This window comes from Gouania willdenowi, chromosome 6 (genome assembly GCF_900634775.1).
Source record: "Gouania willdenowi chromosome 6, fGouWil2.1, whole genome shotgun sequence".
NCBI classification, from domain to species: domain Eukaryota; kingdom Metazoa; phylum Chordata; class Actinopteri; order Blenniiformes; family Gobiesocidae; genus Gouania; species Gouania willdenowi.
In genome coordinates, this window is record NC_041049.1 from 938,155 (window position 1) to 954,689 (window position 16,535).

Here is a 16,535-nt window from a genome sequence, read left to right on the forward strand (position 1 = left end):
TCGGTGTGTTACGTGTGCAGATGTGTAATGAATTAAACATGCTTGTTGTCATGGCGACGCTCTGAATAAAAGCTTTTCTCTCATGTTAATCACACCTTGTCGCTTTGTTCCCTGAACTTTGTCTGCCAGGGTTTGGATCTCTGAACCTTGTCTGTTAGTATTTTATTCCCCGAGTGTTGTCTGTCAGGGTTCGTCTCAATGACAGTTGTCTGTATTTTATTCTCTGAACTTTGTCAAACTCTTTTTCCCTGAGTGTTGTCTGTCAGGGTTTGAGTCCCTGAGTGCTGTCTGTTCCCTGAGTGTTGTCTGTCAGGGTTCATCTCAATGACAGTTGTCTGTCATGGTTTTTTCCCCCAATCTTTGTCTCTCAGGAGGGCAGCATTACTGCAGGCTGTCAGCCAATCACAGAGCAGCAGTCTTTTTATAGACGAAGGAGGAAAAAGTTTATCAGTGAGACGCAGACGAAGACGAGACGAAGAGCATCGTTACCTCCAGGAGGCGAGTGATTGATTGTTGCATGTATTTGTTTATTGTGCTTTGGTCTGATCTCACTCTGACTTCTGTGTGATTTTTAAAGTTGAATCTTTAATTTCTGCTGACGTTGGTGGATCTTTATCTGATGATGGATCTGTTCATTTCAGCTCGTTATGAATTCTCAGCGTGTGATTGGCTGATGTTAATCAGCATCACTTTAGCAGATCTCAGAGACATGATCAGCTCTAGATCTAGATTATTATTATTAATAAATAATAATCTGATTGGATGAGTGAGGAATGATGTCAGGGTTTGTTACGTCTACATTTATAGATAGATGGATAGATATTAATCCCAAGGATAATCAAAAGTATTGATCAGCTACACAGATGCCAAAAAGCAGGTTAGTAAAAACAATAACTAATATAACAGGTTAGTAACACATACAGTACAATAATAATAATAGTCAGATCAGACACAGCTGGTGTCGAGGAGAATTAGTTTTGAAAGAGTTTTGTTAGTTTTTATTCTTAAATTTAATTGATTTTAGTTATTTCAGTTTGTTTTGGGGGATTATGAGCTTTTTTCTGTCATTTCAGGTCATTTTCTGTTGTTTTTTAATCACTATTGGTTGGATTGGATTCATTGTTGTGATTTTTGGAACACGCACACACACACACAGAAACACACACACACACTTCATTCATTATCACCTGCTGCAAATGAACACCTTTAAGCTCCGCCCCCTCAGTCCTCCACCTGTCTCTTTGTTCTCACACTGACACGCTCTGATTAACACTTCACCATGACCACACACACACACACATACATACTTACGCACCTGTGTGTGTGTGTGTGTGTGTGTGTGCGCGTGTTGTTGTCATGGTGATGGCAGGATGAGAGCAGCGTTGTGATTCATCACGACATCAAATCGACACTTCTGATTGGTTCATTCATCATCACACCTGTGACTACACACACAAATACACACTGATGCACAAACACACACACCTCGACACAAACATCCTCTTAAGTGTCACACAACCTAACAACAAGTTCACAAAGTAGCTCGACTACATCACAGAGGGACTGGATTCATATATCCAGGATCAATATATTCTGAATTAATATTGTGTTGCTTGTTTGCTTAATATATTCTGCATGAATACATCCTGGATTAATATATCCTGATATCTCTCGATAGCTTCACATAAAGTGGATCCCAGGGGGCGGGGCTTATATACTGGATCAGATCTAATCCTAACACATAACCTGGTCCTGATCAGGTTAGCCGTTCACCATCAGTCACCATGGTGATTTACCGGCATCAGTTACCATGGTGGTAGTCCAGTTCCACAGTGTTGTTGTTCACTGTTTACAGACAAACTACAACAATAACAAAGGACGAGGAGTAACCGACCAATCAGAACGAGCCTATCTGAAGAGGCGGAGCCACCCCACTGTTCACCTGAGACAGAAAACAAAGTAAGTCCTGTGCTGCATTCGAGGACAGTCAGTAGTTTGAGCGCTGCTCTAAGCTCTGCCCCCTTGGTCCCAGATGGTGAGGGCGTGGCGGCGGCTGCATTCATGGACAACGTGACGCTCACAGGTGAGGCGGAGGGGAGGAGCTACAACTACCCTGCCCTGTTGCTGGGCGTCTTCCTCATTCTCATCATCATCCTGGGAAATATCCTGGTGTGTCTGAGCGTGCTCACTGAGCGCTCCCTGAAGACCGCCACCAACTATTTCATCATCAGCCTCGCCGTCGCAGACCTGCTGCTCGCCGTCCTCGTCCTACCGCTGTTTGTCTACTCAGAGGTAGGTGGGGCAACTGGTGTTGGATGTGTTGCTTATTATGGGATGTGTTGCCTGTTGTGTTGCTTGTACAGACTGGTTTAGACTGGTTTAGACTGGTTCAGACTGGTTCAGACTGGTTTAGACTGGTTCAGACGGGTTTAGACTGGTTTAGACTGGTTTAGACTGGTTCAGACTGGTTCAGACTGGTTCAGACTGGTTTAGACTGGTTCAGACGGGTTTAGACTGGTTTAGACTGGTTCAGACTGGTTTAGACTGGTTCAAACTGGTTCAGGTGTCTGATCCTTTGTGCAGTTCCTGGGGGGGATCTGGACCCTGAGTCTTTCAGTGTGTGATGCTCTGATGACGATGGACGTGATGCTGTGCACCGCCTCCATCCTTAACCTTTGTGCCATCAGTGTGGACAGGTGAGTGAACCAACAGGGGGAGGGGCCTAATCAGCTGCTGTACCATATAACCTTAGGGACCCACAACAAAGTCCTCCATTTTTGCACCTACCTCGTTATTTAGATGTATTTAGATCCCGGAGAAGCCCCCAACTGTTATGGCAGTTTTTGTACGGAGAGGAGGCAAGTCAAAGATGAGGATTTGCAATGGAGCAGTTTATTTGAGGACTAAGCATGGAGTTAAACACAAAACCTGCTGGTCCTCTTGCCCCCCTGCTGTCTTTATACCTGCAAAAGGCCTTGCCCTTCCCCCGCACTAAGGGTTACTCCTGTTTTGTTGGCATGAAGTCTGGTTCTGACACATATCAGCAAGGGTACCATCTGTCTGCAGGAGACTGCAATGACCCCAAAGCAAGATTAGCAAAAAACCTTGCGGGCAAAGACACAAATGTCAGTTGCTGCAGTGGAAAGTCCAGAAACCAGATCCAGGTCCTTGTTCTTGTCTTGTCTCTGTGCTGCAGGTACATTGCGGTGGTTGTCCCTCTGAAGTACAACAGGAACCAGTTCAGTGTCCGCCAGCTGGCTCTGATTGCGGCCACCTGGGTGCTGTCCTTGGGGGTCGCCAGCCCGGTGATTTTTGGTCTAAACCGGGTCCCGGGTCGGGATCCCAGCGTGTGCCGGCTGGAGGACGACCGCTTCGTGGTGTACTCATCGGTGTGCTCCTTCTTCGTGCCTTGTCCTGTCATGCTCTTCCTGTATTATTGGATCTTTCGGGGTTTGCGACGCTGGAGCGGCCGCAGTCGTCCACCGCCCCGGACCCGCCCCGAGACCCGCCCCCGGACCCTGTCCCTGCACCTGGGCTCAGCCTTACGACAGGCCACAGCGATGGCGACACGGGACAAGGTTGTATACGCTGTGGAACTGAGCCCCACATCACCAGCCACCGTCTCCATGACAACACCGTCTGCAACCCCGGTGACTGAGGACCTGCAGGATGTGGCAGTGGTGGCCGTGGAAAGCGATCCAATGACGACACAGATGGACAGTGTGTCAGACGCGGATGTCACGGAGCGGAGAGACGGGGGCAGCGTCCGCAAAAACGGGAGGAAGAGGAAGACCGGCAAGAGAGGAAGAAGGAACAGCAAGAGCAGCCGGGTTAGCGGGCGGGAACGCAAGGCCATGAAGGTTCTGCCCATCGTGGTTGGTGAGTACTGAAACAAGACCAGAACCAGACCAGAGCCAAGACTGGAATAGAGTGAGAACAGACGGATAAATTGCATGCAAACCTAAGAGAAGCATAAGGGTAATTTAAACAAACTTTCAGGACGTCTCACGCACTTTGGTGTCAAAAAATTCTGTATTTTTTTACCAATTGTTCCTAATTATTCATTATTCGCACTGTAAATATTTAGTTTGATCTGATCAATACTTTTATAGATATGGATAATGTAGTGAGGGGGTGTGTCCTTATTTATCATCCATGTTCATCTTCCAATATATCTGTAACTCCATCACATATAAAGGTAATATGGTATAGTAATAAGCTCCTCCTACAGAAATAGATCTGCTATACATTCCTATTTATCTGGTAGACATGTCAGCTCCTCTAAATAGTCACTAAGTCAGTGTGTGTTTGGGTCTGGAACATGTTTGGGTCTTCAGTAAACTACTTAGCATATGTCTCAGCTCCCTGTAATGTGATCAGCATAGAGCTATGAACATAGACTGTTCACATCACTAATGATTAGTCACAGATATGCATTGGTTCTAGACTCACACCCTCTGGAAATATGAACATATACTTTTTTTTTTTACTATTTTCATTGGCCCACAACTGCAAGTCAGAATGTAATGTAAGAAAAACATCTGATCTGTTTTAATTTATAGTATAAATGTTACTCTTTATTGGGGTATAAAACTATTTTTCTTTATGTGACTTCTTCATTTTTATTTTGAGTTATTTCACCACTGGTGAATATTGAAAATGCTTTACATGAGGCCATTATAGCTTGGCTCCGTACTAGGAAGATAGATTAGTATATCCTGGATTAATCTCCTTTAGCAGGCTTCAACTAACCAAATATCAGAGAGAAGCTGTCCTACGAAAGTTGATAACAACAAAACACACTAATTTAAGCCAAGTGTTTTCAGCCTCGGTACGTGTGCATTCACATAGAAGGGGTGGAGCTTGCAGTGTCTGACCAATCAATGGAGAGAACTGTCAGAATGAGCTTCTTTACAATGAATGGAGGAACAGTTTATGATCTTAAATAAATATAATGAATATAAATCCATGATGACAGTGAAGAGCAACAGTGTTAGTGCAGCGCACAGCAGGAGGAGGAGCTTTTATACTCACTTATATCTGATCAACTTCATAACTTGGTCCTGACCAGGTTAGGTGTTGCTTAAGTTTAAAATGATGAATAATTAAAATCCATAATTCAGACCAAAAACAACACTGTTGTTACAGAAAAGACAGTAATGATAGAACTCAGACAGGAAGCTGCTGATACTGTTAATGTGTAGAAGTGTGACATTATTTATGATATTAATCTATTAGATGATAAATGAACAGCGCTCTGCAGTTAAACTTTATTACAGCACACACATGTTTCTATTCAGGTAGATCTATTTATCACACACTGGGATGAGAACACATTGTTTACTGTAGTATGTTCCTGATGATGATGTCAGCCTCATTATAGCGTATGAATGAATTAATGAATGAATTCACCTGTATCTACACACAGACTTCATCAGCTGACTGTAGATCAGTCCATCAGATATAAATCTATATCTTTCCTAAATGATGTCATCAGTAAATGAAAGCATTAATTAATCCTTTAATTATCTTCTTTCCTAAACTCAGCTGTCAGATCTGCATGAACCAGGATCTTCTATGAATGGACAGGTCGTTTTCTAAGAGATCTGATTGGTCAGGAGGCGGGGCTTTAGTACTCACTCAGATCCTAGCCAGAGCAAAACCTGGTCCCGACCAGGTTAGTCGTTCAGCCTAAGTTACCATGGTGATTTAGCTCTATAAGACGTTAGCGAGCTTGGTAGTATAGGCCCTTAGTGAATATTTTGGTCATGGTGTGCGTTTTTTGTTTTGTTGGCAATGAGAGAAAATATAAACCCAAGATGCAACGAGACATGAAACATGGGTTCTGTTTCAGTCATTGCACACACACACACGCGCGCACGCGCACACGCACACGCACACGCACACACACACACACAGGTTTTGGCGTGTTAGTGTAATACAGTGTGAAGCTGTGATTCTCACAGTAAAATTAGATGGTGCTTCTCCTTCTCCATGGTAACCACTTCACTTCCCAGCAGGCTTTGGGGGCAGGTGGTTGGGGGGGCTTTCACTTTAAGTGCTTTTAAGATGAAAGTCCATCAGAAACAGGAAGCTGGAGTAAAGTGAGAGTTAAATAAGAGTCAGCCTCAACCTCCTTTCACGCAATTTGGTAAATTGGACTTTTAATTTGAAATTTCAGTCTTTGTTTTGTGTCATATTAAAGCGTGTCCTTGTGTCTCCAAGGTGTGTTTCTGGCCTGTTGGACGCCATTCTTTGTGGTGCATGTGACTAAAGTTTGGTGTCAGTCGTGCCACATCGGACCGACTCTCATCTCCGTGGTAACGTGGCTCGGCTACGTCAACAGTGCCGTCAACCCCATCATCTATACCATCTTCAACACCGAGTTCAGGAACGTCTTTCTGAAGCTTCTCTGCTGTCGGACGTGAATCCTCCACCTTCACACTGACACTACACTCTTATTTTGAAAGGCCTGGAATGTTTACCATTTTAATCTGAAGGTTTGAGATCTGTGAGCTCTTATTTTGAAGGTTTGAAATGTATCGTTTTTATGATAGATGGATTTGTTGTCCCCAGGTATTTGAACCCCATGATTGAAATGTTTGAAGACTTACATTATTCTGAAGTTTGAAATACCGTGCTTATTTTAAGACATTAATGTCTGACTCTTATTGTGAAAACCTCTGCTCTTATTTGGAAGATGTGTTCCTTGTGTTTGATCTTCTATTTTGAAGGGTCTGAAATGCAAAGCATTAAAGACGTTGGTCTTATTTTGAAAAACAGTGCAGGTTGCACTCTTATTTTGATGGTCTGTGTGGTTGGGAAGTATTCATATTATTTTTGGGGTTTTTACTGTTTTTGGTAACATGTGTTTATGTCTGAGCTTGGTGTCAAATTACCGGCGTGATGAGTCGTCGGATGAAGTTTTTGTGAACGTGTGAAAGTGACAGTTTATGACCTTAGTGTGACAGTGATCTGTGTAAAGGTCAAAGGTCACAGTCCTACAGTAGTTTGTAATGTAATCCAAAACAGGAAATCAATAAAAACATGACCTTTTGTTTATCTAATGTGATTTATTTTCAAAGTAAAAGTTTGTTGACCTTTAAAGGTGAGGGTTTATACTCTACACGTGGAGCGGATTCACTCCTGGCTGAGTTTCCATCCTGATGGAGACGATGCCCCACACTGAGCTCTTCTTCTTCTTCTCTTCCACTGAGCAATGATCACAGCAGACCCAGGAGCCACATGAGGCTCTTAGTCTAATTTGGTGCGGCTCCCCGAGTTAAAGGTGCAGTCCGCAACTCTCAGATCCCTCCCTCCCCTTCCTCCCATTGCTCTCTTGCCCTGCCTCCAAACTTTCCAAAGCCCCTCCCTCAGAGGAGCTAACAAGGTAACATTAGCCTGACAGCAACATCACAGTAATATAACACGCTCTTTTAAAAGCATATTACTGCAGTGCTTCTCTCTCTCAATGTGCACACACCTCAGCAGCAGCAACAATACAGTGTCACTTACAGCAGCCACACAGAGGCTGCTGCGCACACACACGTTTTTTTTCACACACTGCTAGTTTCATGTAAAGCTGTCCTTACATAGTGACAGCTTTAGTAAATCTGACAAAAAGTCACTTTTATAAGAGTTGCAGACTGCACCTTTAATATATGAAATAAAAAAACACAAAAATACTCCCAAAATACATAAATACAAGAGTCAAACTTCCTCCAGGATCCAAATCTCCAAAGGCTTGGAACACATTTACATCCTCATTAATAACCATACAGTGGGTCACGATGGACGGGTCTTTGGGCCGCAGATTTTAGGCGGGAAAGGTTTGGACTTTAACGTCGTATAAATGACACAGAAAGTATGTAACGTTCTGACAATATCCAAGCAACAATATACAGATTTCAGTCCCTGCAGGATTTTTTCTTTTAAATTTCTTTGATTTGAGACTCATTTTTATTTGATTTCAGGAAATTATGAGAAATAATTTCAGGGAAATTTAGTTCTTTAAGGAATTTAAGATTCAAAATGACTGCAGTCATGTGATAAAAGCATAGGAAAATTGTGATCCTCTAAAAATGTGTGTATTTAGAAGAGCTGAGATATCTATAACTGATTAAATTATGGGTAATTTACACAAATTCATGCTTTCTCCTCTGGGCCGATTCGGATGGTCTAAATGGCCGAATGTGGCCCCCGAGCCATGAGTTTGACACAAGTGGTCTAAGGTCTATCTTTAGTTAACATTTTAAATTGAATCTGTAGGTATTATTTTATGTATTCCTGCTAACAGAGAAACAAACTAATAAATACATGTTAATGTTTCCTAAAATTATTCCATGAAAATAAAAAAAGATACAAAATGAATGAAAAACACACAAAAGGTGTGTGTGTGTGTGCGCGTGTGCGTGTGTGTGTGTGTGTGTGTGGTGTGTGTGTGTGTGTGTGTGTGTGTGTGTGTGTGTGTGTGTGTGTGTGTGTGTGTGTGTGTGTGTGTGTGTGTGTGTGTGTGTGTGTGTGTGTGAACTAACTAACCTTCTCCTGCAGCACGTGGTCGTCAATTATGGTGCTACAAACGTTATGGAGTGTTTCTTTTACTTCTTTGTTATTTTTAAAGTCACGTGACTTTATCGGGCGTGTTTATTTATGTATTTTACTGCATGCCTCGCGCTGTGACTCAATCCGACAGGTGAGGCTTTTATTTTGTGAGCTGGTGTCGAACCCTAACCGGAAACAGCTTCTCCTTACTTTCACTTCAGATTAAAAGCTTCAATTCCCCCCGCAGAGCGCGCGCGCACAGCACGCCCTCCTGTCAGTGACGTCACACGGAGGCTGCGAGTCTGGACGTGTTTTGACCTCACCGAGTCCAGGACCAGGACCAGGACCAGGACCAGGACCAGGACCTACAGCCAAGTCCAGGAGCAGAACCTCGAGAACCAGGAAACAGAACAAGGAACTAAAGTGTGAAAACTAGAACCAGGAACAAGAACCAAGAACTGGAACCAGGACCAGGAGAACAAGGAGAACCAGGAGAACCAGGTGAGCATTAGCATCACCTTCATCCATAGCTTAATTAAATAATACTCAAAGTAAATGTTACGAGTTACTTTTACTTTCTTTAGTTTGTTGTTGGTAATAAATCTTGGTACGGGTTCCTTACATACAGTAAACATCTCATGTAGAAACTTAAAAAGAAAGAAACCAAATTTACCACAATTAGAACTTATTTTATTTTCCAAAAGGCAAAATAACACCAATTAATTCAATTTAAAAAACCCACACAATTATCAGGTTCTAAGTATAAATACATTTATGAACTATAAAAACTGAGAAAAGACCCTCCATTCAATGATGTTTTGGTGCCGTACATTAATTAATCTGATTGGTCAGTTATGATTGTCTGGTCATTTCACTTTTTCTAGTTTCTCAATGTCTGTTGATCATTTTACTCAGTAATGGTTTCCTGTAGAAATGTAATTAATTACTTTTCTTTTTCTAAAGCGTACTCGGGGCGACCGTGGCTCAGTGGTAGAGTGGGTCGTCCAATAACAGAAGGGTTGGGGGTTCTAATCCTGCTTAATCCAAGTCACTGTCATTGTGTCCTTGGGCAAGGCACTTTACCATTATTATATTACTTAAGTAAAATGACTGATTTAGAAATATACTCAAAGAAGTGAAAGTACCAATAAAAGCAACTTAATTACAGTAACGTGAGTACTTTTAATCCATGACTTTCACCTCTGAAGACCAGTTAGTGTTTACTGGTTGCTAAGCACTGGTTAGTATGTTGATGGTCATACAGAGACTGCTGGTTTCTTTGGACTGGTTGGAGTGGTTTGGTTTGCATCCTGTGGACTGAACGTGCCTGTTCTCCCTGTGGTCCTTGTGGTCCTTGTGGTCCCAGTATGAGCGGGGCCCAGAGGAGGATCCGTCTGAAGCCGTGGCTCCTGGACCAGGTGAACAGCGGTCGGTTCGATGGTCTCTATTGGCTGGGCCCAGAGCGACGCCTCTTCCAGATTCCCTGGAAACACGCTACACGCCACACGCCAGCATCTGAGGAGGAGAACACGGTGTTCAAGGTACCGCCCACAACACTCCCCCCCACACTCTTAGGGCGTCATGTGACAGGAGGAAGTAGCCGCTGCTGCTGTCTGCTTCACTTCCTGTGCACAGTTTCAGTTCCCGGTTGAAGGCTGAGCAACTCTGAGCTTCTCTAATCCCTGGGCGGGCTCTTGCAGGCGTGGGCGGTGGAGACGGGGAAGTACCAGGAGGGGGTGGACGGGCCCGACCCGGCCAAGTGGAAGGCCAACCTACGCTGTGCCCTCAACAAGAGCCGAGAGTTCAAGCTAAAGTTTGACGGAACCAAAGAGACGCCGGTCCAGCCCTACAAGATCTACGAAGTGTGTGAGCAGCTCACCAACACCGGTGAGAACCTGCAACCTCCCCCACAACCAGATTAGATTAGATTAGATTATGTAGAGACTAGTTATAGATCATAGATGAGATGTTAGAATAGATCAGAGGCCACATTAGGAACCTAAATATAAATTAGAGACCAGATTAGACCAGATTACCAGATGTATTAAACCAGATTATAGACTCAATCAAATCAGAATATTGATCAAACAAAGTCATATTTAGATTAAAAAATAGATTAGCAGCCACATTAGGGTCCAGAATATAGATGAGATTAGACCACAACGTAGACTAGATTATGAATTAGGGTTAGACTAGATTAGAGATTATATTATAGACTAGATTAGACCACAACTTTGACTAGATTATGAATTAGATTATAGACTATACTAGTTTAAACCAGATTATAAACTGGATTAGAGTCCATGTCTCTGCCCCCCCTAATGTTGGGTGTGTCCTATTTCAGACGGCGTGGACGATGAAGACGAGGAGGTGAGATGAAGACGTGTGTAATCTGTGGTTAGTTTCATCTTCTCTCTCTAAACTCTTCTTCTTCTCTGCAGATGCCGAACCTGATGGATCTCACCATCAGTAAGTCCCGCCTCTCCGTCTCCATGGAAACCGCCCCAGTGATGTCGTCATGTGACCATGTCCTCTACTATCAGACCCTCAGCTCAGTGACTCCGCCCCTTTCGGCGCCTTCGGACACTCCCAGATGATTCCCGCTCCACTGCTGCCGATGACCTCTGACCTCCAGGTTGAGGGGGGGTTCGCAGGGCTTCAGGACCCCAACCCTCTGCAGAACCAGATCCAGAACCAGGTGGAGCCTCAGAACCCACAACCTTGCAAATACGACCTGCTGAACAGCGTCCCGTGTGAGTTCACGACCCCCCAACCAGAACTATGTATCGTTAGATCTATCTATGATTATCTATAGACCTATAGGTCAGTGGTTCTCAACCTTTATTAGGCCACGACCTCCAAAATAAAGGTCCCAGAGAGCGGTGACCCTCCAAAATAAAGGTCCCAGAGAGCGGGGACCCTCCAAAATAAAGGTTCCAGAGAGCAGGGACCCCCACTGTAGCTGAACCTAACCGAACCTAACCCTAACATATGTGACATTAGGTGTAAAAGTGGTAGAAAGGGTTTATAAGTGCTGAACATGTCTGGAAAGTAGAAAAAATGTGTAGAAAAGTCATTGAAATGTGATGTAGAAGTGTCAGAAATTGGATAAATGTAGCAAAAAAATACAATAAAAGGAGCAAAAATAGTGAGACTCCGTGCTATAGATAATAGTGGATGATTAATGCTGTTTGACACTGGGTGCCATGGTAACGTCTCTTTCTCTGGTTGCCGTAGTAACAGACCTGGACTTAAAGTTCCAGTACCGGGGGCGTACAGTGGGGTCCCTGACGGTCAGTAACCCCCAGGGCTGCCGACTCTACTACGGTCAGCTGGAGCCCAACGCGGCCCAGGTGGAGCTACTGGGGCCCGTGTCCCTGCAGCAGGTTCTGTTCCCGGGCACCTCCCAGGTCCAGCACCACAAGCAGCGCTTCTACACCGAGGCCCTGCTGGAGGTGATGGAGCGGGGGCTGATCCTGGAGCTGTGGGAGCAGGACATCTATGCCGTGCGCCTCTGCCAGTGTAAGGTGTTCTGGTCTGGACCGGGTGTGACCGAGCCAGGGCCCCCCAACCCACTGGAGCGAGAGCGCAAGGTCAAAGTGTTCAGCCTCAACGCCTTCCTGCAAGGTGTGCGTCCCTCAGGTGGGTCTGCCCCCTCCAACCCCGCCCCCTAACACTGGTGTCTCCACAGACCTGATCCGCTTCCAGAAAGGCCACGCCCCCAACCCCCCTGCCTTCGACATCTGGTTCTGCTTTGGAGAGGATTGGCCCGACAGGAAACCCAAAGAGAAGAAGCTCATCATGGTCCAGGTGATTCAGAACACGAGCACGCAGCGCCCAACGCTAACGCACAAAAACACTCTTAAGATGATACACAAGAATACACAAATACACAAAATGACTCGTGACACACAAAATATAAAAATTAACTATGAAAACATAGAAGACACGGAAAACTACAACAAAATACTCGAAAATTACTTTCAAAACTAAAAATGAAGATTAAAACAAGTCGACCTTTTATTGTTGTTGTTGTCCAACAGAGAAGAGATAATAAGATGAAATATGATCTGAAGAGTCTTATTTTGAAAAGTAACTGGATGTTTTAAGTGCTTAGCTTCACTGTATTTGCTCTGTGCTGAGTTGTTGCGTCGTGCTCCGTCATCCGCCAGAAATAGAAGTCCTGCGTCTCTCTGGTGGAGGGTTCCGAACTGTCGGAGCTGGGACGCAGCCGATACGCAGCGCACCGGACCCGGTGGAAATAAACACATAGACTTGAATAGAAACCTATCAGCTCCGCTGCTGTGATGGAGACGTAACGCAGCGCACCTGCATCCAGTGGAAATTGAGGAGGTCAGGGCGGAGAACGCTGCGCTCTGGAGACGGATGGAGGAGAAGGATCAGCAACAAGTTTGGCTTGGAACAGTTTGCTGCTTCAGATGAGGACATTAGGTTTTATACATGGTAAGAAATGCTATCAAAACATATCTGTAGCTAGTAAAGTAGCATTAGCGCCTAGCTAAACATAAAACAAGAGGAGCAACTCTGAATTAACGGGAAAACTGTTTGTCAGTGAAAGTAGTTTATGAAATGTATAAGATGTCCGCTGCTATTTACTGCAGTTGTTGAGTTGCATGAGATTAATATAAAAACTATAGTCATTTGTCAGTAGGGTATGTTCTACGTATCTCACATGATACATGTTCATAATTACCTCGTCTGATAGTCGTTAATGTTCTATGGTTTGCGTGAGTCAAAATACTGCAACTGGAAGTTCTTTCTCGGTCTTCACTCAAATGCGTATGAGTCGTGCATATCGCCCATAAAGTCAACGATGAAGTAAAACACATGGATACTGAAGCATCTATGAGTCAAACAAACGCTTTGTGTTTATCACAGCAGCAGCAGCAGAAACCATGAAGTCAAGATGTTTGAACACAGAAACAATCCATTTAAGATGGTTTTTGTCCGACCACTGCCTGCCTACTATTTCTCAGCATCCACACTTTCAGAACCTAAAGAACTCTAATGACCTGTTTCTGTATTTGCAGCGTCTGACAATCACATACACAGAAACCGTGAAGAGCAAACTAAAATATGAAACACTAAACATGCGTGTGTGTGCGTGTGTATAAACCGTTGAGTGCAGTACACAATGTGTGTGTTCTGGGATAGTGACGCTAACCTAAGCCTCCATCTGACCCGGTTCCTCCAGGTGGTTCCCGTGGTTGCTCGGATCCTGACGGAGATGTTCTCGGGCGAGCTGAGCTGGTCGACCGACAGCATCCGTCTGCAGATCTCCAACCCTGACGTGAAGGACCAGACCGTGGAGCAGTTCAAGGAGCTGCAGAGGCTGCTGCAGAGCCAGCACATCCACGGACCCTGGACCTCCACGGGGTCCTAGGGAGCCCGACCTTTTTCTCCTTTTTCAGCTGTAAACGGTTCATGATTTCAATAAACTCTCCTCAGTGTTTCACTCTGTTCACATCAAAGGCCTCGTGTTTACAATCCAGAACCTTCAAACTTATTGAGTTTTACTTTGATGTTTTACACCCCTGGCCCTGGTCCTGGCCCTGGTCCTGGCCCTGGTCCTGGTCCTGGTCAACCTGAACCATTCTCAGGGTTCTAGAGGTTCTGTGTTTGACTAAACACCGTCACCATGAGGTGAAAACACTACATCAGAATCAGAATGACTTTATTAATCCCAGGGGAAAATTGCTTTTATTACAACCACTTTAGAAAATCACAAAAGAATAAAACATTTAACAAAGACGAAAGAATAAACTTTAAATTAGTATAAAATTAAGTAAAAGACTGTTAACAATCAGGATCAGATACACACACATTACAGTAGTAATAAATATAGTAAGATAGATAATAATAATAATACAAATATGATTTAGATATTTACAACAATCAAGCTGTGAAGTTACAGAGATGAATTATACAGTTTGATCTCCACAGGCAGGAATGATTTCCTGTGACGTTCTGTAGAGCACCGTGGTTGGATCAGCCTGGTGCTGAAGGTTCTTCTGTGACTGACCAGCACATCATGGAGTGGGTGGGACTCATTGACCAAGATGGTCTTCACCTTGGACAGGCTCCTCCTCTCAGAGAGTCCAGTTTAATCCACAACGTCACTGACCTTGTGGATGAGTCTGTAGGTGTCTGTGACCCTCAGTCTGTTCCTCCAGCAAACAACAGCGTAGAGGATCACACTCACCACCACTGACTCATTAAACATCCTCAGCATTTTCCTGAAGATGTTGAAGGACCTCAGCTTTGGTCCTTCCTGTAGAGGGAGTCAGTGTTCCTCCTCCAGTCCAGTTTATTATCAATCACCACTCCCAGGTATTTGTTCTCCTCCACAATGTCCACACTGACCTCCTGGATGGAGACAGGACTGACTGGCCTCCTGGTTCTCCTCAGGTCCACAATCAGCTCCTTGGTCTTTGTCACATTGAGCTGTAGATGGTTCAGCTCATTCCATGTGACAAATCTGTCCACAGCAGCTCTGTACTCTACCTCGTCCTCCTCCCTGATACATCCAACCACTGCAGAGTCATCAGAGAACTTCTGGAGATGACAGGTGTCAGTGCAGTAGATGATGTCCATAGTGTAGGTGGTGAAGAGGAAGGAGAGAGGACAGTCCCTTGAGGGGCCACGCCCCAGTGTTGCTGACCACTTTGTCAGACACACAGTGTCTCAGGCGTACATACTGTGGTCTGCCAGTTAAGTAGTCCACAATCCAGGACACAATGGAGGAGTCCACCTGCATCTCTGTCATCTTCTCACCCAGTAGAACCAGACGTATGGTGTTAAAGAACATGATTCTCACAGTGTTCACCACCACGTCCAGGTGAGAGGAGACAGAATAAAACTCACCTTTAAACCAAATTGTCCTGATCACAAGTTAAAATCCAGATTACAGATTGAAATGCAATAATGAAATAACGGAGTTTCACAATAAAAGCAGGTAATTTTTAATGTTGGGTAAAGGGAAAAAAATTATTTTTACTCTGAAAGAACTTTAAACTAAAATGAAAAAGTGCATCCGAGCAACAACAACTTTTGACTTTAAACAGAAAAGTATAGAAAACGTAAATCGAAAAAGTCTTTTAATCAGTTCAACAACCGTCAACTCTGTAAATCCCCTTCAGAATAAAAGCTCTATACTACAGTTAATTATGTCGATACATTCTCTTTACACAAACTTCACAATTACACTTAAATGAAGTGGTTGAGCTGCTTCACATAGTGAGAAACGGAAACAGAAAATGAGAACCTCTGATCATCTCCAGAGAACATCAGGTTCTCCTGCAGCTGACTCTGTGGAACACTGATGAAACAAAGACTCCAGATGTTTGGACAGAACAAAAGATGAACAACAATATTTACATAGCGCCTTATTTTGGTGACTCAAAGCGAACAAACACTTACTACTCCCCACGGTGAGGTTTGGTGGAGGTTCCATCATGGTGTGGGGCTAAGTGGCCAGTGCTGATCCTGGGAGTCCCCAAGGAGACCTGGACGGAAGCTTTGTGTGGTCCTGGAGAGCTGCTGTCCTACACGTCTCAGACAGAACAGCAGCTCTCCAGGAACTATGGAAACTTCTGGAGTTTCATTCTGTGTTAATCCATTAAAACTTTGTCTCTCTGAAATCACAGACGTTCATTGGCAGCCATCTTTACTGGGTCTAACTCCTCCCTATTATATTATATATTATCTACTCTAAGGTATATACATCTACACACTGAATGTGTGTGTAAAACTGTATTTATTGTAGGGGTGGGCGATATGGAAAAAAATATATCACAATTTTCTCTTTGTAAAATCACGATCAAGATTTTATCACATTTTTTTTTCATTCAGACTATTTTAAAGTTATCGACCAGTAAAACAAACAATTTCACCAACTTAAAGGGATCCTCTATTGTTTTTACAAATGTGGCTTAAAACCTTTAAAATGTTCTTATCTGAAGTTCTTTGCCGAA

General features: G+C 43.9%; 2 protein-coding genes across 3 annotated transcripts; both read left to right on the plus strand.

Annotated features, from left to right (window-relative positions):
- Window positions 1–510: 510 nt before the first annotated feature.
- On the plus strand, window positions 511–6,942 carry drd4-rs (dopamine receptor D4 related sequence). 2 transcript variants are annotated; one of them, XM_028449341.1, is made up of 6 exons: window positions 1,750–1,760; window positions 1,856–1,959; window positions 2,033–2,292; window positions 2,584–2,696; window positions 3,197–3,879; window positions 6,226–6,428. In XM_028449341.1, exons 3-6 carry the CDS (start codon window positions 2,062–2,064, stop codon window positions 6,426–6,428), a joined length of 1,230 nt encoding a protein of 409 aa, XP_028305142.1. In that variant the 5' UTR covers window positions 1,750–1,760; window positions 1,856–1,959; window positions 2,033–2,061. The 2 variants fall into 2 exon arrangements, with proteins under 2 accessions (XP_028305143.1, XP_028305142.1); XM_028449342.1 differs by having other exon boundaries at window positions 511–1,959; window positions 6,226–6,942.
- Window positions 6,943–8,762: 1,820 nt separating this feature from the next.
- Window positions 8,763–14,017, plus strand: irf5 (interferon regulatory factor 5). The gene is made up of 9 exons (XM_028449340.1): window positions 8,763–9,042; window positions 9,908–10,082; window positions 10,242–10,428; window positions 10,886–10,911; window positions 10,983–11,010; window positions 11,085–11,294; window positions 11,779–12,168; window positions 12,233–12,351; window positions 13,757–14,017. The coding sequence occupies exons 2-9, from the start codon at window positions 9,909–9,911 to the stop codon at window positions 13,943–13,945; spliced, it is 1,323 nt and encodes a 440-aa protein (XP_028305141.1). The 5' UTR covers window positions 8,763–9,042; window position 9,908; the 3' UTR covers window positions 13,946–14,017.
- The last annotated feature ends 2,518 nt before the right edge of the window (window positions 14,018–16,535 follow it).